General features: G+C 42.5%; 1 protein-coding gene and 1 long non-coding RNA gene across 3 annotated transcripts in view; one reads left to right on the top strand and one right to left on the bottom strand.

Moving 5' to 3' along the window:
• Window positions 1-501: 501 nt before the first annotated feature.
• On the top strand, window positions 502-26408 carry LOC138852496 (uncharacterized). The gene is made up of 3 exons (XR_011391808.1): window positions 502-731; window positions 14934-15064; window positions 25474-26408. It is a non-coding gene; the product is annotated as an uncharacterized lncRNA (long non-coding RNA).
• The window catches only part of LOC128687924 (mitochondrial-processing peptidase subunit alpha), a 39011-nt gene continuing 34170 nt past the window's right edge, over window positions 21578-26418 (bottom strand). For both annotated transcript variants that reach the window (XM_070083598.1, XM_070083597.1), the window contains exons 9-12: window positions 24970-25181; window positions 23856-24021; window positions 22141-22273; window positions 21578-21780 (exon numbers count right to left, since the gene is read on the bottom strand). In XM_070083598.1, coding sequence (XP_069939699.1) covers window positions 21605-21780; window positions 22141-22273; window positions 23856-24021; window positions 24970-25181 — 687 coding nt within the window. In that variant the 3' untranslated portion in view covers window positions 21578-21604. The remainder of the gene's footprint in view (window positions 21781-22140; window positions 22274-23855; window positions 24022-24969; window positions 25182-26418) is intronic.

Below are 26418 nucleotides of genomic sequence, written 5' to 3'. Positions count from 1 at the left end.
TTGTTGCTATATAATGGCTAAGGCTAAACCTGTAGGGGTTATATAATGCTTGGGAAATTTGAAGAAAATAGGTTTGATCTAAGTAAGGGAAGGTGGGTGGCAATTCCTTGGATCAAGAGCCCATACCTGGTGTGATGAATCTTAAAAACAAATTTATCATTTGAAATGTGTAATCGTTTAGCTAATATTAAATTTAACATAAGTAATTGTGTTAACGTTTATAGCATACGAAACTAAGAGAACTCAATATTTTATTACATTTTATCCCCCAAAGGCGCTGTATAATCCTACAGGTTTAGCGCTTCCCCTTGACTATAATAATAATAATGTCTGTATGCATGTATATATTAATGTCTCTCATTAATTTGTAACTTGGACATGTATGGCGGTAGGGTTCAAGGTGCATTGCTTAAACTACTACTTGTGATCGTTTGGGTGGTTTCAGTGTTGGTGTGTCGAGGCTGTCTCGCCATTCTCTTTCTTGCTGCTGGTATGTGTGTGTTCTTGCATTCCCTGTCCCGCCCACCGTTCCTGCGTCTTTGTGTTTCCTGGGGGCGTTTCTCAAGTCCTGATGTCTTTGGTAGAAGTCCTAATGGGTCCTGTTTCCTTGACGTCCTTGTCCTTCAGTGTTGATGGTCTTAAGTCATCGTGGAAGTGTCTTAGATGTTTTTTATTCTGAAGCCCATCGACGGAGCAGTCGTGTGGAGGGAGGCTAACAGTCACAGACCAAGGTGAGATATAAATTCATTTTCACTAAATTCAGACGTTTTTGCTACTTATCTTCCCAACACGGCTATCTCCTCGTGCATCCTGACATATAGAATTCTTATTAGGTCACTGAAGGTCATGAAAGAAGGTCGTGAGATTTTTACCTACACACTTAATAAGAAACTTGACACCCAAAGCTGTTAAACAATCCTTTTATTCATAAGACTGGAGGTTGCTAGTGGTGTATCGTACACTGGATTATTTGTTCTACTGTACTTTGATTCTACTTCACCATAACAGGGTCTCGCATATCCAGTTAACTCCTCATGTTCCTTATTATTTTTAGTGTCATACAGTACCTGCTTAAGGTGTTGTGCCTTCACTGGGTCCTATGAGGTGTTTTGCTAGGCTATATTACTGTATAGTACTAGTGTGCTGATAAATGTTATAGTGATCTAATTAATGATGCTATTAAGGAACTTTAGTTAGGGCTACCAATGATAAAATATGCGAGACCAGTTATTAAGGAAGGAATTATCTGTTGCATATCTAAAAATTGCATTAATTCTTAGCCATAAGAAAATTTTACGTTGTCTCTGACTTGTAAAGGTTTAGCGTATGTTCTAACGAAAATTATACCTTATTACAATTTTATTGTAATGAATTTGAAGTTGCTAGGCAACTTGTGACGTGCTACTTCCCTCATAAGTTATATCTACCTCCTGGCACATATGAAATAAGGGGAGAAAGAGTGAGAGTGAGTCCACCCTCCCAGGCACCTACCCCTCAAGGAAGGTTCCTTGATGTTGGTGAGGGGCTCTTGATTTAGGGAATTGGATCTGTGCTCCAGTTCCCCGAATTAAGCCTAAATGCCTTCCACATCCCCCCCCTGGCGCTGTATAATCCTCCGGGTTTAGCGCTTCCCCCTTGATTATAATAATAATCCCAGGCACCTAGGCAGTGCTCTCACTGTCACAGGAGGGGGCACCCCCACTAACAACTGCCTGCGAGATACCAGGTGCAATTACTGCCACAAGAAAGGACATCAGGAGGACCAGTACCGGAAGAAAAAGGAACTTGGCAGACAGGACCACTTGTTTCGAGACCTGTTCTTGAAACAAACCAGGATCTCCGAATTGGTGAGCACACTCGCACGTCACCCACTCAGCTATTCCTATCTCAGCCCACCAGGTGGTATTGTGCCGTATACAAGACCACAGACCTACATCTCAGCACCTGCCTCGGTGCCCTACCTCTCTCAAGGGCAGGCACCTTACACGCCTTACATACCCACCACCTCAAGCTGAACACATGAGCCAATCTATCAGCATCCTGTCGGCCAACATTAGAGGTTTCATTACCATTGTTGGAGAGCTCACATACAGTTTTGTGAACACTTGACGTCCCGAAACATTTTTGGACGAAAGAACTCCAGAAAATTTTGCAAGAATTGCTAGCTACACCTCGTGGATGAGAAGAGACAGGCAAGGGCAAGGAGGATGTGTTGCTGTGTGCTTCTCTAAAAGTGTACATGCCCAGCACATTGTTGCCATCCCTACTCATCTTAAAATGTTCTTCAAGCTATGCATAAACACTAGTACCTTTGTACTAGTATGAGCAATGTACAGACCTCAGTGGCAGCACGCAGAACCCATCAACTTTCTAATGGAAAATGTGGACTCCTGCTCCAACACAACTGTCAACATATCATTGTTAGTGACCTCAGCCAACATCTTATACAGAGGGACTTTGATTACCCTCTTGCAGTGTTTGACACGAGAAACTTTGTTGATTTTCCTACTTGCATAAACCATACCACGGGCAGGAATGGAACCCGCGATCAGAGTCTCAAAACTCCAGACCGTCGCGTTAGCCACTGGGCCAGCTAGCCACAATAAGATTCATCCAGCTAGGCCCAGTGGCTAACGCGACGGTCTGGAGTTTTGAGAGACTCTGATCACGGGTTCTATCCCCGCCCGTGGTATGGTTTGCAATCGTGTCATTACGATTTCGTGAGTCATTCCTACTCACATCTCTGGCTCTTCCCTTGACCCAATAGTGAGTGATCTGGCAACCCCTCAGCTATGTTGGATCGTCTGACCACAAGGCTCTTTTTACAACACTTAAGATCCCAAGAGAACGAGGTGAGGAGTTCACATGCACAACCTGGCTATGGGAGAGGTAATTGGCCAGCCCTTTGCTCTGAGCTCGCCACCACCGATTGGTATACTCTTCTCCAAAGGATTGTTGACAACCAAGTGAAAGCCTTCACTGGACACATCCTTAATCTACAACAAGAACACATCCCTCACCGGCAGTATGTGACGAAGCCTACTGATCAGCCTTGGCTTGGCTTTCGTTGTAGAGAGGCTGCTACTGCTAAGTACAAAGAATGGCGAAGGTATAAGAGACATTCTACCACCTATAAGAGGAACTTGCACAGTCAAGCCTGTAGGCATATGGGTGAAGGTAAAAAGTGGGCCATCACTAAGTGGGAGGGGGACACAAAAAGAAAGCCAGCATCAGGTAGAGTAGGCTCCAAAACCTGGTGGTCCCTGGTCAAGGAGAGACGAGGTTATCTGCCTGATGAACTAATTCCAGGATGGGACCACCTGTACTAGTAGTCAAGAAAAAGCGGACCTCTTGGCCATACACTTTGCTACCAAAATGCAAGTTCCTGATCCAGCAAGGGACCCTCCTTGGCTAGCTGCAAGAGCTGTCAAAACTGTCAGTGGTGACTAAGGCAGGAGGAGGTGCATTTCCTTCTTAAATCGCTTGACCAAGAAAAGGCTGAGCCCAGACAAGTTGAGCCCAAGATTGCATCTTTCAGCACTGCCTAGTACAGTGTAAATGGCCTTCTCTGTGGAAAGAGGCAAATGTAGTCCCTGTTCACAAAAAGAAGAGCAGAGCAGAAATCATCAACTACAGAACAGTGTCACTCTTGTCAATCACTAGCAAGATCCTTGAGACAGTAATCTCAAGACAAATGACAGAGTTGTTTGACTACCACTCGCTGCTATGTGACCGTCAGTATGGCGTCAGGAAAAGTTACTCTGCTGCTGATCTGTTGTTAAACCTCTCCACTAAATGGCACCAGTCACTGGATGAATCCAAAGTCAGCTGTGTGGTAGCATTAGACATTGCTGGCGCTTTCGACCAAGTGTGGCACCTGGGCCTCTTGGCAAAACTGCAAACACTGGGAATTGAAGGCTCTACGCTACGTCTCCTCAGTGATTACCTTCATAGTAGATCTCTGAGGGTAGTTCTCAATGGAACAGAATCAGCAAGACATCCTACTGGGGCACGTGTTCCACAAGAAGTGTGCTGGGACCATTGTTATCATACGTCTACTTCAATGACCTCCTTCATCTCATCCCAGAATCCCATGCATATGCAGACGACTGTACTCTGATTTTTACTTATCCAAGAGAAGAAATGCCAGCTGCTCTAAGCTACATCAATCACCAGCTAAGAGCTATAGCCTATGGAAACCGATGGCAGGTAACATTTGCACCTGAGAAAACAGATGATGGTCTCTAGGCACCATGATGGTAATACCAGAGCAGTAGTAAGTATGAATGGGAGTGTGTTGGTACCTGGGGAAGAAGTTGATATCCTTGAGGTGAAATTCGACTCCAAACTGACCATGAAGAACCACGTTGTAAATCTTGCAAAAAAGGCAGCCAGGAAGCTTAGAGCATTTCGACGTATCTCTCATCTGCTTGATAGTAGGGGTTGCAAGATTCTGTATGAGGCACAAGTACGCTCACACCTTAAGTATGCTCCACTTCCTGGGTTTGCCCCCCCCCTCTCTCTCTCTCTCTCCTCTCTCTCTCTCATCTGCGACTGCTTAACAGAGTAAAGAACATAGCAAGAAGTCTCATCTCTCGCCTGGACCCATCCTGGATAGATTGTCATTTCAGCAGAGCCTTCGACACAGGAGGGCTGTGGGTAGCTTTACTGTTATCCACAAGGCCAACATTGTCAAAGTACCACACTTGGCTCCATTTCGAGGACAGCGAGAAGTAAGCTATACGACAAGACGGGAAGAAAGCAGCAACTTCACTCTGGCTGTACCCGTCCCCAGAACACCACTTCATGTGAGATCATTTATCCACAGGATGACTCGAGTCTGGAACACATTCGGACAGCATTATGATGTCAACGAGAAAGTCAGTTGGTCAAATTACCTGGAGTTTACCTGGAGAGTTCCGGGGGTAAACGCCCCCGCGGCCCGGTCTGTGACCAGGCCTCCTGATGGATCAGAGCCTGATCAACCAGGCTGTTGCTGCTGGCTGCACACAAACCAACGTAAGAGCCACAGCCCGGCTGGTCAGGAACCGACTTTAGGTGCTTGTCCAGTGCCAGCTTGAAGACTGCCAGGGGTCTGTTGGTAATCCCCCTTATGTATGCTGGGAGGCAGTTGAACAGTCTCGGGCCCCTGACACTTATTGTATGGTCTCTTAACGTGCTAGTGACACCCCTGCTTTTCATTGGGGGGATGTTGCATAGTCTGCCAAGTCTTTTGCTTTCGTAGTGAGTGATTTTCGTGTGCAAGTTCGGTACTATTCCCTCTAGGATTTTCCATGTGTATATAATCATGTATCTCTCCCGCCTGCGTTCCAGGGAATACAGGTTCAGGAACCTCAAGTGCTCCCAGTAATTGAGGTGTTTTATCTCCGTTATGCGCGCCATGAAGGTTCTCTGTACATTTTCTAGGTCAGCAATTTCACCTGCCTTGAAAGGTGCTGTTAGTGTGCAGCAATATTCCAGCCTAGATAGAACAAGTGACCTGAAGAGTGTCATCATGGGCTTGGCCTCCCTAGTTTTGAAGGTTCTCATTATCCATCCTGTCATTTTTCTAGCAGATGCGATTGATACAATGTTATGGTCCTTGAAGGTGAGATCCTCCGACATGATCACTCCCAGGTCTTTGACGTTGGTGTTTCGCTCTATTTTGTGGCCAGAATTTGTTTTGTACTCTGATGAAGATTTAATTTCCTCGTGTTTACCATATCTGAGTAATTGAAATTTCTCATCGTTGAACTTCATATTGTTTTCTGCAGCCCACTGAAAGATTCGGTTGATGTCCGCCTGGAGCCTTGCAGTGTCTGCAATGGAAGACACTGTCATGCAGATTCGGGTGTCATCTGCAAAGGAAGACACGGTGCTGTGGCTGACATCCTTGTCTATGTCGGATATGAGGATGAGGAACAAGATGGGAGCGAGTACTGTGCCTTGTGGAACAGAGCTTTTCACCGTAGCTGCCTCGGACTTTACTCTGTTGACGACTACTCTCTGTGTTCTGTTAGGAAATTATAGATCCATCGACCGACTTTTCCTGTTATTCCTTTAGCACGCATTTTGTGCGCTATTACGCCATGGTCACACTTGTCGAAGACTTTTGCAAAGTCTGTATATATTACATCAGCATTCTTTTTATCTTCTAGTGCATTTAGGACCTTGTCGTAGTGATCCAATAGTTGAGACAGACAGGAGCGACCTGTTCTAAACCCATGTTGCCCTGGGTTGTGTAACTGATGGGTTTCTAGATGGGTGGTGATCTTGCTTCTTAGGACCCTTTCAAAGATTTTTATGATATGGGATGTTAGTGCTATCGGTCTGTAGTTCTTTGCTGTTGCTTTACTGCCCCCTTTGTGGAGTGGGGCTATGTCTGTTGTTTTTAGTAACTGTGGGACGACCCCCGTGTCCATGCTCCCTCTCCATAGGATGGAGAAGGCTCGTGATAGGGGCTTTTGCAGTTCTTGATGAACACGGAGTTCCATGAGTCTGGCCCTGGGGCAGAGTGCATGGGCATGTCATTTATCGCCTGTTCGAAGTCATTTGGCGTCAGGATAACATCGGATAGGCTTGTGTTAACCAAATTTTGTGGCTCTCTCATAAAAAATTCATTTTGATCTTCGACTCTCAGTCTGGTTAGCGGCTTGCTAAAAACTGAGTCATATTGGGACTTGAGTAACTCACTCATTTCCTTGCTGTCATCTGTGTAGGACCCATCTTGTTTAAGTAGGGGCCCAATACTGGATGTTGTTCTCGACTTTGATTTGGCATAGGAGAAGAAATACTTTTGGGTTTCTTTCGATTTCATTTATGGCTTTTAGTTCTTCCCGCGATTCCTGACTCCTATAAGATTCCTTTAGCTTGAGTTCAATGCTTGCTATTTCTCTGACCAGTGTCTCCCTACGCATTTCAGAAATATTGACCTCTTTTAGCCGCTCTGTTATTCTTTTCCATCGCCTGTAAAGGGAGCGCCTGTCTCTTTCTATTTTACATCTACTCCTCCTTTTTCTTAGAGGAATAAGCCTTGTGCATACATCGAGTACCACCAAGTTAATCTGTTCTAGGCATACGTTGGGGTCTGTGTTGTTTAGTATATCTTCCCAGCTTATATCGGTTAGGACTTGGTTTACTTGGTCCCACTTTATGTTTTTGTTATTGAAGTTGAATTTGGTGAATGCTCCCTCGTGACTAGTTTCATTATGTCTGTCTGGGGCTCCACGCATACATGTCTGAACCTCAATTATGTTGTGATCTGAGTATATTGTTTTTGATATGGTGACATTTCTTATCAGATCATCATTGTTAGTGAAGATGAGGTCTAGTGTATTCTCCAGTCTAGTAGGCTCTATTATTTGCTGGTTTAAATTGAATTTTGTGCAGAGATTTAAAAGCTCGTGTGAGTGTGAGTTTTCATCAGAGCTGCCTCCTGGTGTTATTACTGCAACAATATTATTTGCTATATTCCTCCATTTTAGGTGCCTTAAGTTGAAATCCCCCAGGAGCAAGATGTTGGGTGCAGGAGCTGGAAGATTTTCCAGACAGTGGTCAATTTTTAACAGCTGTTCCTGGAATTGCTGGGATGTTGCATCCGGAGGCTTGTAGACTACCACAATGACTAGGTTTTGGTTCTCGACCTTTACTGCTAAAACTTCCACTTCCACTTTCCAATGAAAAGCAGGGGTGTCACTAGCACGTTAAGAGACCATACAATAAGTGTTAGGGGCCCGAGACTGTTCAACTGCCTCCCAGCACACATAAGGGGGATTACCAACAGACCCCTGGCAGTCTTCAAGCTGGCACTGGACAAGCACCTAAAGTCGGTTCCTGATCAGCCGGGCTGTGGCTCGTACGTTGGTTTGCGTGCAGCCAGCAGCAACAGCCTGGTTGATCAGGGGCTGATCCACCAGGAGGCCTGGTCACAGACCGGGCCGCGGGGGCGTTGACCCCCGAAACTCTCTCCAGGTAAACTCCAGGTAAACATCATTTGAGGCATTTAGAAGTTCTGTGCAAACAAGTGACTCTGCAATGTACAGGCCAACCCCCCCCCCCCCTCCCTTTTGCCTGTTCACTCTGTCACATCTGTATAGGTTGTAACTTGGGATCCATATTTCGTTGTCCAAGTGATCCTTTATGTGGGTCTCAGTGAAAGCCGCGAACATTGCCTTTGCCTCTGCAAGCAGTCCACAGATGAAAGGTATTTTGTTGTTTGTTGCTGGCTTTAGACCCTGTATATTTGCAAAGAATGTCATCGGACTGGTGGTATTGTTGGTACTGGCCCACAGATGGCTCCAACTTCATCCTGTTCCCTGCTTGTATGTTTCATAACAATAAAAATGCTTTCAAATGAACTGATGTAGGTAACAGCTCTTAGCTTGTCAAAGTTAGGAATCCTTAACTTGTAAATAGCTTGTCAATAAAGCTAGGGATCCTTAACCTAACCTTGTCAAACCCCTGTGAAAGCAGAGGGAGGGAGGGAGGGAGAGAGAGAGAGAGAGAGAGAGAGAGGGGGGGGGGCGGCGGCAGGCGATGGCTAGGTTACAGGAGGCATCAAGAGTCAAGACACCTCTCTGGAGGAGTTAGTAAAAATAGTAGCTGATCAGGTGTGGACGTGACGAATCACAAGTGAACACTATATCAGTCATCCACGACGTGCAGGGTGACAGGTACTGTCGACGTGTTGGGCAGTGGTGGCTCCTAGGGAAATGCTTCACCCCCTACCCCACTTTTTTGAAAAAAATCTAAAACTCCCAAATAAAAATTGATGATAACGCTGCTTCAAAACAAGTCTCATAGAAACCCTCCCCCTGCCACATCTAACCAGATAGTAACCCCTAAGCCCCCCCCCCCCGTATAGAAACTGGAGTCTCCACCTGGTGTAGCAGTGCTGTATAACCCATACGGGTGTAGCGCATGGTTATGATTATAATCCATCTGGTGTAAGGTGACAGGCCCTGTCGGTGTGCACTGTAGAAAAGTTCTGGTAAACATGAGATATCTCTACCCGGAGGGACAAATCATCTACAGTAAGAATTTCCTCTTTACCACGTCTTTATTGAGCTGTCCTGATGTGCTTTCCTGTATTGGCCGACTGTTGTGGGTCGCATCCTGGGAAAGATAATCAAAGGACCCCAATATAAATATAACTAGTAGCTTTCTTGGGTTATCCTGGATTACTAATCCTCCGTCTTAACCGAACAAAATCTGTTGTATAGCCTACAGAAATAACGGTTAACCTATATTTTCAGCTATATATTTTGCATTATTGTATATAGTTTTACTGTTTATTATATATTTACAAATGTTGCAAAAACACTTTGGAAAAAAAAATAATGTATGGCTTATTTCCATTGGGGTTCTCATGTCCTTTCCTAGTATGCATCTACAGCAGTCGACAAGTTTCTAGCTATATACTGCTAGATGAAAGGGGCAGGTGGTGGTAGACTTGTTTCCTTCTTTATTTCGCCGCCCAGAAATGAACCTGGGTAGTATGTAGTTTATTGTGACTTTAACGTTCTAATACTGAGGTATAAGTTACCTAATAGAAATTAATTTTCACTTGATTCTCGTAGGTTAGTTCATGATTTCCCCTCGAGGGAGGTTCCTTGACGCTGGTGAGGGGCTCTTGATCTAGGGAATTGGATCTGTGCTCCACTTCCCTGAATTGAGCCTGAATTGAACCTGAATACCTTCCATCCCCCCCCCCGCATGCACTGTATAATCCTACGGGTTTAGCGCTCCCCCATAATTATAATAATTCCTGAGTTATCACCACTGTCTAGCACTGATGTGCTTATATCCATCGTGGGAGAGGAAACTTTAGAATACGTTTCGGTCCGCCCAAGACTATTTTAAATTCACATCTTGATAAGTCTAGGACGGGTCGAAGCAACTAGCTCAAAATTTTCTTCTCTTAAGAATGGGTTATTTAATTTCTCCAGCCACGTTACTGAGGCTTCATTCATTGTTGACGCTTATACCGCTGTTTGTAAAATCATAATCTTATCAGACATGATCTCCCAGATTAATCAAATAGCTGCGACTCGCTAGGAAGGTGCCCTGTGAACTATGAAGTATTTAGGTTAAGTATCCCCTCTATTGTGTTGGGTAATTCGTCAGGTATACCAGGGTTGTCTTGCCTTAGCTCCTGCACCCCAAACCAAATATTTCCCAACCCACGCACCCCCATTTCAAAAAATTTCATAGCAAAAAAATTATTTAATGTACAAGCAGTATTAAAACAGAGAAGTGTTTCTGGGTATGCCCAAATGAGGAAAATCTGTGGACTAAAATCACAAGGGTATTAAAAGAGGACAACATCAAAGCTGCTTTCATAGAAAACCTGGAAGCTTTCTACAACAGATAGGAACATAAAAAGTCTGGGCTGAATGGTACTGCCCTTGATACTGGCCATGTAGTCACAAACTGTAAGGCTGGAGGTGATGTCCTGGGAGACAGTAATAGTAAAGCTGGAGGTGCTGTCCTGGGAGACAGTAATGGTGAAGCTGGAGGTGCTGTCCTGGGAGACAGTAATGGTGAAGCTGGAGGTGCTGTCCTGGGAGACAGAAATGGTGAAGCTGGAGATACTGTCCTGGGAGACAGTAATGATGAAGCTGGAGATTTTGTCCAGGTAGTCGGGAATTATACGCAGGAAGGAATACATATAAATGACCACATAGGGGATAGGAGCCATAGTAGGGAAACAAGTGTAGTCAAAGATAAGATAAAACCAATATTGCAAACTAGAAATACCGCAGGAAATAGCAAACAAGAGGACTCCAATAGCAATAGTGAGGATAAATTACCAAAAACAACTGGTGGGAGCTCCATTGTTGGTGCTAGGGAGGATAGAAGTAAGACAGGGAAACATGCACCAACAGGGAATACAGTCACAGAAACCCAAGGCAAGCGGAAACCAAGCCTCTGCACATACTATGCACTTGGTATCTGCTGGCATGGGAAATCTGGAAAAACAGATGGGACGTGCAACTATGACCACCCTAGAAAATGCCATGCCCATATGACAACAGGAAAATGCAAACTCCCTTCCTGTAAGCTTTTTCACCCTGAAATGTGTACCTCTTCAGTACAGGAAAGACTGTGCTATAACTTAAATTGCCAGGCATACCATCTAAAGGGGACAAAAAGATACAAAACATCCAGGCCATGGGAAAACCTGGGTAGCCACAGCCACTCAAGAGGGAGAGGTTTTTTAGTGCCAGGAAGGAAAAAAAACTGGCAGGAAATGGCAGAAATCGTACACCAAATCCAGTCATTCCTGGAGTGGAACCACAGTCGATGGCCTCCACTCCAAACCAACAGATACAGATACTAATGCCGGAAAAAAAATCCCCCCCCAGTACCAACAATACCACCAGTCCGATAACATTCTTCTTTGCAAAAATACAGGGTCTAAAGCCAGCAACAAACAACAAAATACCTTTCATCCGTGGACTGCTTGCAGAGGCAAAGGCAATGTTCGCGGCTTTCACTGAGACCCACATAAAGGATCACTTGGACAATGAAATATGGATCCCAGGTTACAACCTATACAGATGTGACAGAGTGAACAGGCAAAAGGGGGGGGTTGGCCTGTACATTGCAGAGTCACTTGTTTGCACAGAACTGCTTAATGCCTCAAATGACGTAGTGGAAGTTTTAGCAGTAAAGGTCGAGAACCAAAACCTAGTCATTGTGGTAGTCTACATGCCTCCGGATGCAACATCCCAGCAATTCCAGGAACAGCTGTTAAAAATTGACCACTGTCTGGAAAATCTTCCAGCTCCTGCACCCAACATCTTGCTCCTGGGGGATTTCAACTTAAGGCACCTAAAATGGAGGAATATAGCAAATAATATTGTTGCAGTAATAACACCAGGAGGCAGCTCTGATGAAAACTCACACTCGCACGAGCTTTTAAATCTCTGCACAAAATTCAATTTAAACCAGCAAATAATAGAGCCTACTAGACTGGAGAATACACTAGACCTCATATTCACTAACAATGATGATCTGATAAGAAATGTCACCATATCAAAAACAATATACAGTGGACCCCCGGTTAACGATATTTTTTCACTCCAGAAGTATGTTCAGGTGCCAGTACTGACCGAATTTGTTCCCATAAGGAATATTGTGAAATAGATTAGTCCATTTCAGATCCCCAAACATACACTTACAAACGCACTTACATAAATACGCTTACATAATTGGTCGCATTCGGAGGTGATCGTTATGCGGGGGTCCACTGTACTCAGATCACAACATAATTGAGGTTCAGACATGTATGCGAGGAGCCCCAGACCGACAAAATGAGACTAGTCACGAGGGAGCATTCACCAAATTCAACTTCAATAACAAAAACATAAAGTGGGACCAAGTAAACCAAGTCCTAACCGATATAAGCTGGGAAGATATACTAAGCAACACAGACCCAAACTTATGCCTAGAACAGATTAACTCGGTGGCACTCGATGTATGCACAAGGCTTATTCCTCTAAGAAAAAGGAGGAGTAGATGTAAAATAGAAAGAGACAGGCGCTCCCTTTACAGGCGACGGAAAAGAATAACAGAGCGGCTAAAAGAGGTCAATATATCTGAAATGCGCAGGGAGACACTGGTCAGAGAAATAGCAAGCATCGAACTTAAGTTAAAAGAATCCTTTAGGAGTCAGGAATCGCGGGAAGAACTAAAAGCTATAAATGAAATCGAAAGAAACCCAAAGTATTTCTTCTCCTATGCCAAATCAAAATCGAGAACAACGCCCAGTATTGGGCCCCTACTTAAACAAGATGGGTCCTACACAGATGACAGCAAGGAAATGAGTGAGCTACTCAAGTCCCAATATGACTCAGTTTTTAGCAAGCCGCTAACCAGACTGAGAGTCGAAGATCAAAATGAATTTTTTATGAGAGAGCCACAAAATTTGATTAACACAAGCCTATCCGATGTTATCCTGACGCCAAATGACTTCGAACAGGCGATAAATGACATGCCCATGCACTCTGCCCCAGGGCCAGACTCATGGAACTCTGTGTTCATCAAGAACTGCAAGAAGCCCCTATCACGAGCCTTTTCCATCCTATGGAGAGGGAGCATGGACACGGGGGTCGTCCCTCAGTTACTAAAAACAACAGACATAGCCCCACTCCACAAAGGGGGCAGTAAAGCAACAGCAAAGAACTACAGACCAATAGCACTAACATCCCATATCATAAAAATCTTTGAAAGGGTCCTAAGAAGCAAGATCACCACCCATCTAGAAACCCATCAGTTACACAACCCAGGGCAACATGGGTTTAGAACAGGTCGCTCCTGTCTGTCTCAGCTACTGGATCACTACGACAAGGTCCTAAATGCACTAGAAGACAAAAAGAATGCAGATGTAATATATACAGACTTTGCAAAAGCCTTCGACAAGTGTGACCATGGCGTAATAGCGCACAAAATGCGCACTAAAGGAATAACAGGAAAAGTCGGTCGATGGATCTATAATTTCCTCACTAACAGAACACAGAGAGTAGTCGTCAACAGAGTAAAGTCCGAGGCAGCTACGGTGAAAAGCTCTGTTCCACAAGGCACAGTACTAGCTCCCATCTTGTTCCTCATCCTCATATCTGACATAGACAAGGATGTCAGCCACAGCACCGTGTCTTCCTTTGCAGATGACACCCGAATCTGCATGACAGTGTCTTCCATTGCAGACACTGCAAGGCTCCAGGCGGACATCAACCAAATCTTTCAGTGGGCTGCAGAAAACAATATGAAGTTCAACGATGAGAAATTTCAATTACTCAGACATGGTAAACATGAGGAAATTAAATCTTCATCAGAGTACAAAACAAATTCTGGCCACGAAATAGAGCGAAACACCAACGTCAAAGACTTGGGAGTGATTATGTCGGAGGATCTCACCTTCAAGGACCATAACATTGTATCAATCGCATCTGCTAGAAAAATGACAGGATGGATAATGAGAACCTTCAAAACTAGGGAGGCCAAGCCCATGATGACACTCTTCAGGTCACTTGTTCTATCTAGGCTGGAATATTGCTGCACTCTAACAGCACCTTTCAAGGCAGGTGAAATTGCCGACCTAGAAAATGTACAGAGAACTTTCACGGCGCGCATAACGGAGATAAAACACCTCAATTACTGGGAGCGCTTGAGGTTTCTAAACCTGTATTCCCTGGAACGCAGGAGGGAGAGATACATGATTATATACACCTGGAAAATCCTAGAGGGACTAGTACCGAACTTGCACACGAAAATCACTCACTACGAAAGCAAAAGACTTGGCAGACGATGCACCATCCCCCCAATGAAAAGCAGGGGTGTCACTAGCACGTTAAGAGACCATACAATAAGTGTCAGGGGCCCAAGACTGTTCAACTGCCTCCCAGCACACATAAGGGGGATTACCAACAGACCCCTGGCAGTCTTCAAGCTGGCACTGGACAAGCACCTAAAGTCAGTTCCTGATCAGCCGGGCTGTGGCTCGTACGTTGGTTTGCGTGCAGCCAGCAGCAACAGCCTGGTTGATCAGGCGCTGATCCACCAGGAGGCCTGGTCACAGACCGGGCCGCGGGGGCGTTGACCCCCGAAACTCTCTCCAGGTAAACTCCAGGTATTGAATTCACATTTTATTGTAGATATGTAGAGCCAGAGTAGTTTAGTAATAACAATGTATATCAAAAGTGGACAAAAATTAATTTTCTATTTGACTAACGGTAACAAAACATGTGAATTACTTAGCAAAATCGAAACAGTTCAGCAAGATTTTCATTCATAATATTTGCTTACCCAAGAATAGTATAAAATGGTATTGCATCATACATAAATAACCTGCGTTTAAGCAACTGTTATTTGTATTGTTCCAGCCACGGTATTGTGACACTTTATTCTTATTGTATCTTATTGTATCCTAGGTAGCGTTCCTGCACCCCCTGCTAAGGCTCACTCCCAAGGGGTGCACACACCTCTGAGTTATACGATGCGAGGATTCTGAAGGATGAGCTGATTGGTAGGAAGCTAGGTGTGACCCCTGCAGATATACAAGGTGAGAGTGGCCTGTTGCTTGGGAAGAGTATAAATGTAATTTTTAAAGTGGTGGACCAGTAAGCCAGCGGAAGACCTTAGTCAGATGACCAGTCCCACATCGTGAAACATTTGTCCTGTTTCCTGACAAATCTTACCTAACCTAACCTCGTTGCTTGATAGTATTATTGTGCATGTGATGAACACTAAACCCATAGTCATTCAGTGCCAGGGTAAATGAGAGGTAATTAAGTTGGATCCAATGAAAAGGAGGACTAGTCTAATTTCTTGGAGTGAGAGTTCCACATCAGCTATAGAGCACCTCCATTAAGGGGAGCATGGTTTGTATGTTAAACTTAACCGAAACAACCTAGGTTTGATTCTAGTGCTAACCCAAAACTATTGGTACGTCTCCTTGTATTAGCTGCCCCTTGTATGTTAATGTATCCCAAGCCTTAATTACTGGTCACTTCTTGCTTTGAGAAAAGTTTGGACTGATTTTACCCTGTGTAGGTCCCAGGTTATCATTTTTATTGAAGAAATTTTAAATACTGGTACTGATAAGATATTATGAGAGGTCATCAGATTGGCTTCAATCCTTCAACCCAGTAACTTGATAAATGCAACTTCTGGGTGTCTTTGAATAGTGATAGCATATTGATCTGTGAGGTAACTAAATTATTATAATAGGATTACACAGTGCATGTAGGGAGGGGAGATGGAAGGTATTCCGACTCAATTCGGGTAACTGGAGCACAGATCCAATTCCCTAGATCAAGAGCCTCTCACCAGCATCAAAGAACCTTCATTGAGGGGGAAATAAGTAAAGAATGCCTCTTCAGTTTGGCTTTAAACTTATGAATCTGGTCTTGTTAAAGTTTGAATTTGTGTTGGAATGTCTCTTTCTTTATATGTTAGTTTTTATTAAAGAAATTGGGATATTAGTTTCTATTGATAATTTGTGAATGCCTCTTCCTTTTCACTTAAAATATTTAATGACATTGACATTGTATTTAAACTCATGCCACTCTGCTTATGCCTTTCATGTGCATTGAGGTACTGGGGACTGGGGTTATGCAATATGGGGATACCTTTCTCAGATAATGCAGCAAATGAAATACAGGTAGATATTATTAGGTATCCACAAAGAAGAAACTTAAAAATGGCTGATTTTTTTTTTCTTACAACTTTTTTTTATTTTGTTCACAAGTCTAGAAAGCTTCATACAATCTGCTTCAAAATTTCAACATTGGTGAATGGAACAGTTAGCATGTGCAGGTGCAAGAAGGCTAGAGGATATCATGTCATGTTTGAGAACAATGCTTAAAGGCAAATATCATGCAGACTTTGGAGCCTAGAAATTAAAATGCAATGTGGGGTCACCAAGATGGTATAATTCAGAGGGATGAGAAGGGGGATGGGTTGTGCTGGGTGGTCATGTAGCTGGGATGGAATGGGTTAGCATTACAAAAAAAAGTGTTTTTAAATCTGGGGTGGAAGGTTAAAAAGACTGGTTGTCCAAAAAAAGCCTGGAGAGAAGGGTTAAAGGAGGCTTTGAGTTTTAAGGTTTTGAACATCCAACAGGCTTGTGATCGGCTTGAATGAAGACTGTTTTTAAATGGATGTACTGTGTAAGTAACATAACATTAATGAAGGGATTCAGGGAACCTGGTTACATGAACTTTAGTCCTGGAGGTGGAAAGGACAGTGCCTTCACTCTAATAGAAGGGTCAGGATGTTGTAGTTACAGGGTAACTGGACTGTAATGTTAACACACTTCTGGCAAAACAGTATTTGAATGAATGATGGTGAATATGTTGCTTTGGGTCTCACCCTGCCATGGCTGGATACTACCATGGAGGTATTTAAAAAAAAAATAGTGAGTGTCATTTAGCACTTCAAGAGACAGACTGGAGTATAAGTGTAAAGAAAGATCAGATGCACTTTTAAGAAAGATAAACTACTGACCTGTAGAGAGGGATAAAGGTATTTAAGTCTAGGGTGGAAGTTTGGAAGGGAAGGGGTTTCATCCCAGGAATGGTTGGAGGGAGGGAGGGAAGAGTAAAAGTGGCTTAGAATTATAGACACATTTGAGCACCCAGCAGGCTTAAAAGTGCATTGTATAGGCATGAATGAAAAGTGATTTCTGATAGATGAGCTGTTGGAGTGAAATTAAGATAACTTTTATGAAGGGATTCAGGGAAACCAGTTGAATTCGAGTGTCTGCACTCTTAAAGATGGGTAGGGATGTTGAATTCAGAGAATACTCTGAATTGTGTTGTCAGAACACTTGTCAAAACAGATTGAATGGTTAATGAGGAAAGTATTTTCTGTTATCGGTCTCACTGCATTTGGCAGAGGACAGCTGTCGAGGTGAAAAAAAATCCTCGCATGATTCTTTAATTGCCGTTTAAGAAAAGGATAAATTTAATTGTATTCTTACTCAACAAAACATTTTATTAAAAGATATATTACATATTTACATCAAAATACAATTTTTTTTTTTTTGTTAGAGATGAGAATCTTCCCCCCCACCCTCTCCTTGTAACTTAGGTTAATTATAAACAAATATTACCATAATTAAAAATTTCAAATCGGCAAAAGTATACAAACAGGTGAAAGCTGCACAAAGGAGGACTATTGTCTATGATAAAATTATTCATTTCTGTTCCAGTTCTAGTCAAATATTTATGTAAAGTATTAAACCCACAAGGGTTAGTCAGTACAGTGAAACCTTGATTTAATGGACTAAGAGAGAGCAGGTGGCCAGTAACAACCGTGGTGGATAGAGATGAGATTTTCTTGCCATGATTGTAACGATGACCAATTCTAGAGCAACTTGTTTCCAACCCAGCAGATTTTGTCAGGTGTTTTTGAAGTACATTAAATTGAGGTCTGTTAAATCAAGGTTTTACTTTACTTCATGGTAGATCAGGGAAAAAAAAAACAAAGTAGCTTAAGAAAAATAAATACATAATTCAAAAAAGGTAAGAAAGGAAGTATTATAATATTGAAGTGCTAGACTTATAGGGGATTGCACAGTGCCTGGGGAATAGAACAGAATTGGGTTTGATAAGGGAAAAGGAAGGGCAGCTCCAGTTCCTTGGATGAAGGGTCCTTCACTGACATCAACACCCTCCTTAATTATTATTATAATCAAAAAGAAGCGATAAGCCACAAGGACTATACAGTGCTGCAGGGCAGGAAGGAAGCGAGGGCATCAGGTGGCAAAAGGGAGATGGATGAGTAATAGGTTACAGATAACAGTGGGGCAGTGGATGGTGAAAGGGTAAAGGGCAGCAAGAGACTGAACTAGAAAGGGCTGAGGGGAGTGCGAAAAGTATCATCAGAGTTTGTGGAGTAAATCAGTCGTTGTCAAGAAGTCAATGAGAGAGTCAGGATTAAAGGAGGGTCCATCAGCAAGAAGGGAAGGTAAAGAGAGAGTACTAGAACGAAGACGACGTTGGAGGTAAATTCTGCGTGCTCGTTGATAGAGAGGGCAGTCTAACAGAATGTGGCTAATCGATACTGGAACTTGACACTGCTCACAGAGAGGAACAGGGTGCCTCTCCATGAGATACCCATGAGTAAGACGAGTGTGACCAATGCGAAGGCGGGAGAGAGTGGTCTCCCAACCTCGGCACTGATGACAAGAAGACGGCCAGTAACCTATGCTCGGTTTAATAGAATGAAGTTTGTTACCGAGCAGAGTTGACCAACGTTGTTGCCAATGGGTGCGAAGGTGGGTAGCTATTGCAGCAAAATAGTCCAGAAATGGAACACCTCGATAGGAAATTGGTAGGTCATGTACTGCTGACCGAGGAGCAGTGTCTGCCTGTTCATTGCCCTGTACGTCGACATGACCAGGGACCCAACAAAAAACAATATCTTTGTTTGGTAGAGATACGGCATAGCCAAAGTTGGATAGGGAGAACTAGGGGATGAGATGTATCAAATTTTCGTATAGCCTGTAGAGCACTAAGGGAGTCTGAGACTACTACAAATGATGACACAGGCATAGATGCGATACGAGTAAGTGCTGCAAGAATGGCATACAGTTCAGCAGTAAAAATGCTAGCTGAAGATAGTAAATGTCCCCGCACGACGCTGTCCGGAAACACTGCTGCGAATCCGACGCCGTCTGAAGACTTAGAGCCATCTGTGTACACAACGGTGGCATGAGAATGGGAGTGGAAGTGATCAAGAAAAAGAGAGCGGGAAGCCACCGTAGGCAGTTGAGCTTTTGAGCAAGGGAGTGAGAAAGAACAGACCCGAACAGCTGGAACTTCCCAGGGGGGTAGGGAAAAGTGAGATGCTACATGAACATATAAAGGTGGTAACTGAAGGGAAGACAAGAGTGAATGTAGGCGAAGAGAAAAGGGATGGAGCAAACAGGGGCGGCGAACGAATAAAGAATGTCTACTAATATCGGTGACCATTCTATAAATGGAAGGATTGTGTAGATCGTGAGAGCGTACATAGTAGCGAAGGCAATGGGCATCACGGCGATCAGACAAGGATGGAACATTCGCTTCTGTATAGAGGCTCTCAACAGGGGAAGAGCGAAAAGCACCAAGGCACAAACGTAATCCTTGGTGATGGATAGAGTTAAGGCTAGAGAGAGTAGCAGGAGAGGCCGCGGAATAAATCTGGTCACCATAATCGAGTTTCGATAAAACAAGGGCTGAATGTAGGCGAAGCAGAGTTCGACGATCAGCTCCCCAGGAAAGATGAGCAAGGGTTTTAAGAAGGTTTAGCCGGCTGTGACAAGTTGCCTTCAGAGAGGTTATGTGAGGTTTCCAGGATAACCGACGGTCAAAGAGAAGGCCTAGAAACCTGACTGTATCACGTTCGGGGATACGGGAGCCATAGAGATACAAAGGATGATCAGAGATAACAGAGCGTCTAGTGAAAGTAATTTGGTGAGTTTTGGTACTTGAAAATTTAAACCCATGCGTGGTGGCCCAAGTGGAAACACGGTCGACTGCATGCTGGAGAGAAACTGCAATAAGATGACAGTCAGCGCCTGCACAAGCAATAGCGAAGTCATCAACATAGAGTGATGACCAAATATTGGGTGGAAGAACAGAGGCCAAATCATTTATAGCAAGGAGAAAAAGTGTAGTGCTTAGAACACATCCCTGAGGGACACCTTCAGCTTGGACAAAGTCCGGGGAAAGAACATTATTGACTCGAACACGGAAATGTCTGTCAGTTAAAAAGTTCTTAAGGAAGGATGGTAGATTGCCTCGGAGGCCTAAGGAATGGGCCTGGGCCAAAATATTATACCTCCAAGTTGTCATATGCCTTCTCAAGGTCAAAAAATATTGCAATAACTGAGTGATTATTCGCAAAGGCATTACGAACATATGTATCCAAGAGTAGTAAGGGGTCTATGGTAGAACGACCCTTACGAAAGCCATATTGACTAGCGGAGAGACTGTTGTGTGTCTCTAAATACCACATTAAACGTCGATTTACGAGACGTTTCATCACTTTGCAAACTGCACTAGTAAGAGCGATGGGGCGATAGTGGGAGGCATCATGTCCTGTAGTACCCGGTTTGCGGAAAGGGAGAACAATGGCAGATTTCCACAGCACCCTCCCCTCAAGGAAGGTTCCTTGATGTTGGTGAGGGGCTCTTGATTTAGGGAATTGGATCTGTGTTCCAGTTCCCCGAATTAAGCCTGAATGCCTTCCACATCCCCCCCCCAGGCGCTGTATAATCCTCCGGGTTTAGTGCTTCCCCCTTGATTATAATAATAATAATCCACAGCACCCTCCTTAAGGCCAAAAAAAAAGTGGTAGTATGTTTACTCAACCATGAATAGCTATAAAAAGCAACTGAAAAGATATTTTCAGAAATAAAGGTGGATCCAGTAAACCTTGCAGGGTGTTGTTATAATCAGTTGAAGTGCTAAACCAAAAAGGGTCATGCAGGGTGTTGAGATTGAAAATGTGTTCCTTCTATTTCAGACTGTAATACTCAATAAAATGACTGAATGGTCCTCTTTAGAGAAGAATGCCATTCCACTATGTCTGGGCAAATCTAATGTGATCTTTGTGTAGTCTTGAGAGATTAGACTCCTCCAGTCAACTATGATGCAAGGACAACCAGAAGTCTAGGTATTATTATTATTATAATCAAAAAAGAAGCGCTAAGCCACAAGGGCTATACAGCTGAAGTCTAGGTAATCTTGACTAATGGAAGAGGTAAAACTTCGGTGTATTTGGCTTTCTCTTAATTATATTTTGTTCTTAATGCCATAGAATTCTCCAAAACTGCCTCTCAACTTAAGGGTTAGCTGTAATTTTGGTAGATTGTTTATTCAAATGAACATATTACAAATAAACATTGAAATTATGCCCACTACTACCCAAGTGGGATTGTTTTATTTGAAATCACTATAATAACAAATTGCATACAATTAATGTGAATATAGATTAACTACAAAGCCTGATGTAGTTGTACCCTAAGTAAGCTTAGAATTCTGTACATCAAAATTAAAAATGTACTGGAAAATAAGTACAAAAGGAATTCGAATTATTTAATTTTACTAAATTATCGGAACAGAGTAAATTTTCTTTTTGATGGCAACTGTCCATTGCGATGTAATAGGGCGCCTTCGATATCTGTTAAGTTTGGTAGACGGCTAAGGGTTCCCAGGGCTGCTACTGCAGGTTTACTGCGCAGCATTTGTCCTGCTACTCGCATGATGTCATCTGTATTCACCTTATCTGGAAAGGAAGATTTATAGTCACTGGAGCTGTATAGTCCTTGTGGCTTAGCGCTTCTTTTTGATTATAATAATAATAATAATATAGTCACTGGATAAAATTGCTTCTCTCATTAAAGGGGTACATCAAAGCTATCAAATCTTTTTACTACTTGATAAATTAAATTATGCCAGGTCTGACCATCCCCTCCACAAAACTAATCAAAGACTTTAAAAAAAAAAATTAGATTTCAATTCTCACATTCCTAAATTCCTTCTTAATATATACCAAAACACAGCTACTTAAACCATTCCTTCTATCTTTGTACCAAACTACTACTAGCACTCAGGCTACACTATTTTCAACTTTACAGAAACTTACTAATAAGATGCATAAAATGTTGAGGCTGAAGTCTTTTTCCTGTAGCTAGTACCTGTCGCCCAATGTCTTCAAATACTACAGGTCGGCTCTCTAGATTCATTAGTAACATTGACTGAAGTTGTACTTTCGCCCTCTGAGGATAAAACATGTCTAAGTTTCATAAATGAAGTTTCAATTTTTATAAGCATATAAGCATCTATTAAATATACAGTATTACATAATCTTTCCCATACTAAAGACCCAGGTTGGATATGCAGAAAAACCTTTACAACATGCTAGCTAATAGCCAGCTCTGTGCTCGAAACCTGACAATTCTTAAATATTTAAACAATTTTTGTGAATTTTGAACTGCCTTATTAAAATTGCCCTTGGCATTTCACCCCTCTGCAAGAAATAAGTTTTTAATGTGATCACTAGAAAAGATTAAGGTTTGCAACCAAACTGGTTTTGGAACTGAAGGACACAAGCTATAAAGAATGCCCAATATACCTCATATTGCACCACTGAGAAGCAAAGGGTCAGGTTAGATATGGTCACATCTAAAACACTCAGGATAAACAAACAGACTGGCTGACATGAAAAGATCAGAAATGAGATTTTTTTTTTTTTTTTTTCAACAAGTCGGCCGTCTCCCACCGAGGCAGGGTGACCCAAAAAAGAAAGAAAATCCCCAAAAAGAAAATACTTTCATCATCATTCAACACTTTCACCACACTCGCACATTATCACTGTTTTTGCAGAGGTGCTCAGAATACAACAGTCTAGAAGCATAAACATATAAAGATACACAACATATCCCTCCAAACTGCCAATATCCCAAACCCCTCCTTTAAAGTGCAGGCATTGTACTTCCCATTTCCAGGACTCAAGTCCGACTATATGAAAATAACCGGTTTCCCTGAATCCCTTCACTAAATATTACCCTGCTCACACTCCAACAGATCGTCAGGTCCCAAGTACCATTCGTCTCCATTCACTCCTATCTAACACGCTCACGCACGCTTGCTGGAAGTCCAAGCCCCTTACCCACAAAACCTCCTTTACCCCCTCTCTCCAACCCTTTCGAGGACGACCCCTACCCCGCCTTCCTTCCCCTATAGATTTATATGCTTTCCATGTCATTCTACTGTGATCCATTCTCTCTAAATGACCAAACCACCTCAACAACCCCTCTTCTGCCCTCTGACTAATACTTTTATTAACTCCACACCTTCTCCTAATTTCCACACTCCGAATTTTCTGCATAATATTTACACCACACATTGCCCTTAAACAGGACATCTCCGCTGCCTCCAACCGTCTCCTCGCTGCTGCATTTACCACCCAAGCTTCACACCCATATAAGAGTGTTGGTACTACTATACTTTCATACATTCCCTTCTTTGCCTCCATAGATAACGTTTTTTGACTCCACATATACCTCAACGCACTAAGAAATTATAAAGAACTTCTACAAGGTTCAAAATTTTGAATGACTACCAATCTGAGCCATTTTTCAATTAGACTAATAATTAAACTGTTGGTAATAACATGGACATGCCAGATTCAAAGCTAAATGCCATTTAGCTGGGAATTTGGAGATAGCCACATGAAAAAATGACGTCTGAAAATATTCAAGAATGAAATTTTGTGGAACTCGGCACAATTTGCGTCCATGAACATAAATGGAATATACAGTTACAGATTTGACAAAAAAAACCATGCTACATACTGACCTCGAGTTCTTCCTTACTTGTATACCCAGCCATAGCAGCAAACTCTCTAGTAAGAACTTGTGTGAGTTCTCCAAGGTGTGAGGGGTGAGCAGAGGCATGAATGCAAAACACACCACTGTCACTATATGCATGATTATAAGCAGTAGCATTGTGCATCCAATGATATCTGAAAAAGAAAATTAACAATACACCTAATCTATAAAAGAAATAATATAGATCATCTTTTCATATCCCTTCCTAGGCATTTTTCAGCAGTGTTAATAAATTGAGGAGGAAATGATAACAAGACTTGAAGAATCTCAAAGCATGTAAAATTCCACCGAGGCAGGGCGACCCAAAAAATAAAAACTTTCACCATCATTCACACATGATCACTGTCTTTACAGAGGCGCGCAGATACAACAGTTTAGATCTCGCCCCAAACAGCCGTTATCCCAAACCTCTCCTTTAAAGTGAAGGCAATGTACAGTGGAACCCGTATCCATGGATTTGTTATCAGGGGTTTCAGTTACCCATGGTTTACTGTGACTCAAAAATAACCCTTAATTCTGCTTAATAATGGCCCCAAAGCACTAAATAGTGATGCTGGCAGTTCTTCAAAGCCTAAAAGAAGTCGTGAAATTATGAAATGCTTCCCATCAGTAAAAAAAAGTGCTAATTCTTGACTTATGCAAAATAAATTATTGATTAAGCTTTATCATAGGTATGTATGTAAACTAAAAATGACATACATAGTTTGCTACTATCCACAGTTTCAGGTATCCATGGTAGGTCTTGGAGTGTATACCCATGATTACAGGGGGGAGAGGGGTGGGACTACTGTAATTCCCACCTCCAGGACTCTAGTTCAGCTAACCGGTTTCCCTGAATCCCCTTCACAAATAATTACCCTGCTCGTCAGTCCCAAAAAACTATTTATCTCCATTCACTATCTAATATTTTTTTTTTATTAACACGTCAGCCGTTTCCCCACCAAGGCAGGGTGGCCTGAAAAAGAAAAATTTTCATCATTCACTGCCTTGCCAGAGGCATGCTTATACACAAATGCCTGCCTAAATATATCTTACAAAATTTTCCAAATAATAAACATTATACACATTTAAAGTTCCTTTACCTGTTAAGGACATTGGTGTACAAGCGGGTATACATGCCCTTGCCTGGGCCACCTGCACTGAAGCTGCCACCACCTCCCATCATCATGTTGAGCACACAAGATGTGACAAAGTCATCGTGCTGGTGGCTCACAGACTCTATGCCTATCACCAAGTGTGCTAACTCTGGCAGAGGGTTGGGGCCTAATGATACATCTGAAAGATCTGCTTCTTCCTTAAAAAAGAATAAAACAATGGCATTAAAATATTAAATTGATACTCTATGTGAAAATAAAACCTGCATATACTGAGTATTTAAAAGTAAATGAGAATTATAGAAATTATGAGTAACATTGTGTGGAGAGTACAGAGAATATTGCACTTTATAACCCAAAATATTATTAAATTTAAAAAACTCTGCACTGCATGACCCAATACCCCTGCCCTGCTGTGCTGTATGACCTTTGTAGGTTTAGCGTTTCTTTTTTTATAATAATTAAAAAGAAACTTTTGTTTTTTCTTTTTAGGTCACCCTGCCTCGGTGGGATACAACCATCTGATGAAAAAAAAGTAATATGACTTTTGACACTACAAAGGTTTGAGAAACTATTAAAATGCAGCAACATGCTTAATATCATGAATGTAGAAATTAGACAGTGCTGTATGACCCTTGTGGGTTTAGCACTTAGTTCTGATTATAATAATAGGTGGTTCAGACATGTGTGAGAGGGGCTTGGACTTCCAGCAAGCATGTGTGAGCGTGTTAGGAGTGAATAGAGGGAAATGGTTTTTAGGACTTGACGTGCAGCTGGAGTGTAAGCAAGGTAACATTTATGAATGGATTCAGGGAAACCGGCATGCAGGAGTTGAGTCCTGGAGATGGGAAGTACAGTGCCTGCACTCCGAAGGAGGCGTGTTAATGTTGCAGTTTTATAAATGTAGTGTAAGCGTGCCTCTGGCAAGACAGTGATGGAGGGAATGATAGTGAAAGTTTTTCTTTTTCAGGCCACCCTGCCTTGCTGGGAGATGGCCAATGTGTTAATAAAAATAAATAATAATAACACTAATATAGAAATTTGATGACACTTGAAACAAATGATTAACAATAGGTATGAAGACACAGTATGCAAAGATTTTATTGGAACACCCCTCAAGGGAGGTTCTTTGAGGTTGGTGAGGGGTTCTTGATCTAGGGAATTGTATGTGCTCCAGTTCCCTGAACTAAGCCTGAATACTTTCCATCCCTCCCCCCCACAGGCACTGTATAATCCTATGGGGTTAGCACTCCCCCTTGATTATAATAATAATAATCTCTGTCCTTGAGGTAGTCAATAATTTGCATGGAGGAAATGAATGCATTTAGATACTTTTACGTGAATTTGTCAGCAGACAATTAAGTGGTGTTTAATGTTTTCTTGGAGATACCTTGCCATGCTCAGAAATGACAGACAAGTTAAATAAATTAAAAATTA

The sequence above is a fragment of the Cherax quadricarinatus genome, chromosome 10 (assembly GCF_038502225.1).
Source record: "Cherax quadricarinatus isolate ZL_2023a chromosome 10, ASM3850222v1, whole genome shotgun sequence".
Lineage (NCBI taxonomy): Eukaryota > Metazoa > Arthropoda > Malacostraca > Decapoda > Parastacidae > Cherax > Cherax quadricarinatus.
The sequence above is the reverse complement of the archived record's forward strand: the minus strand, read 5'-3'. Positions and strand labels throughout refer to the sequence as shown.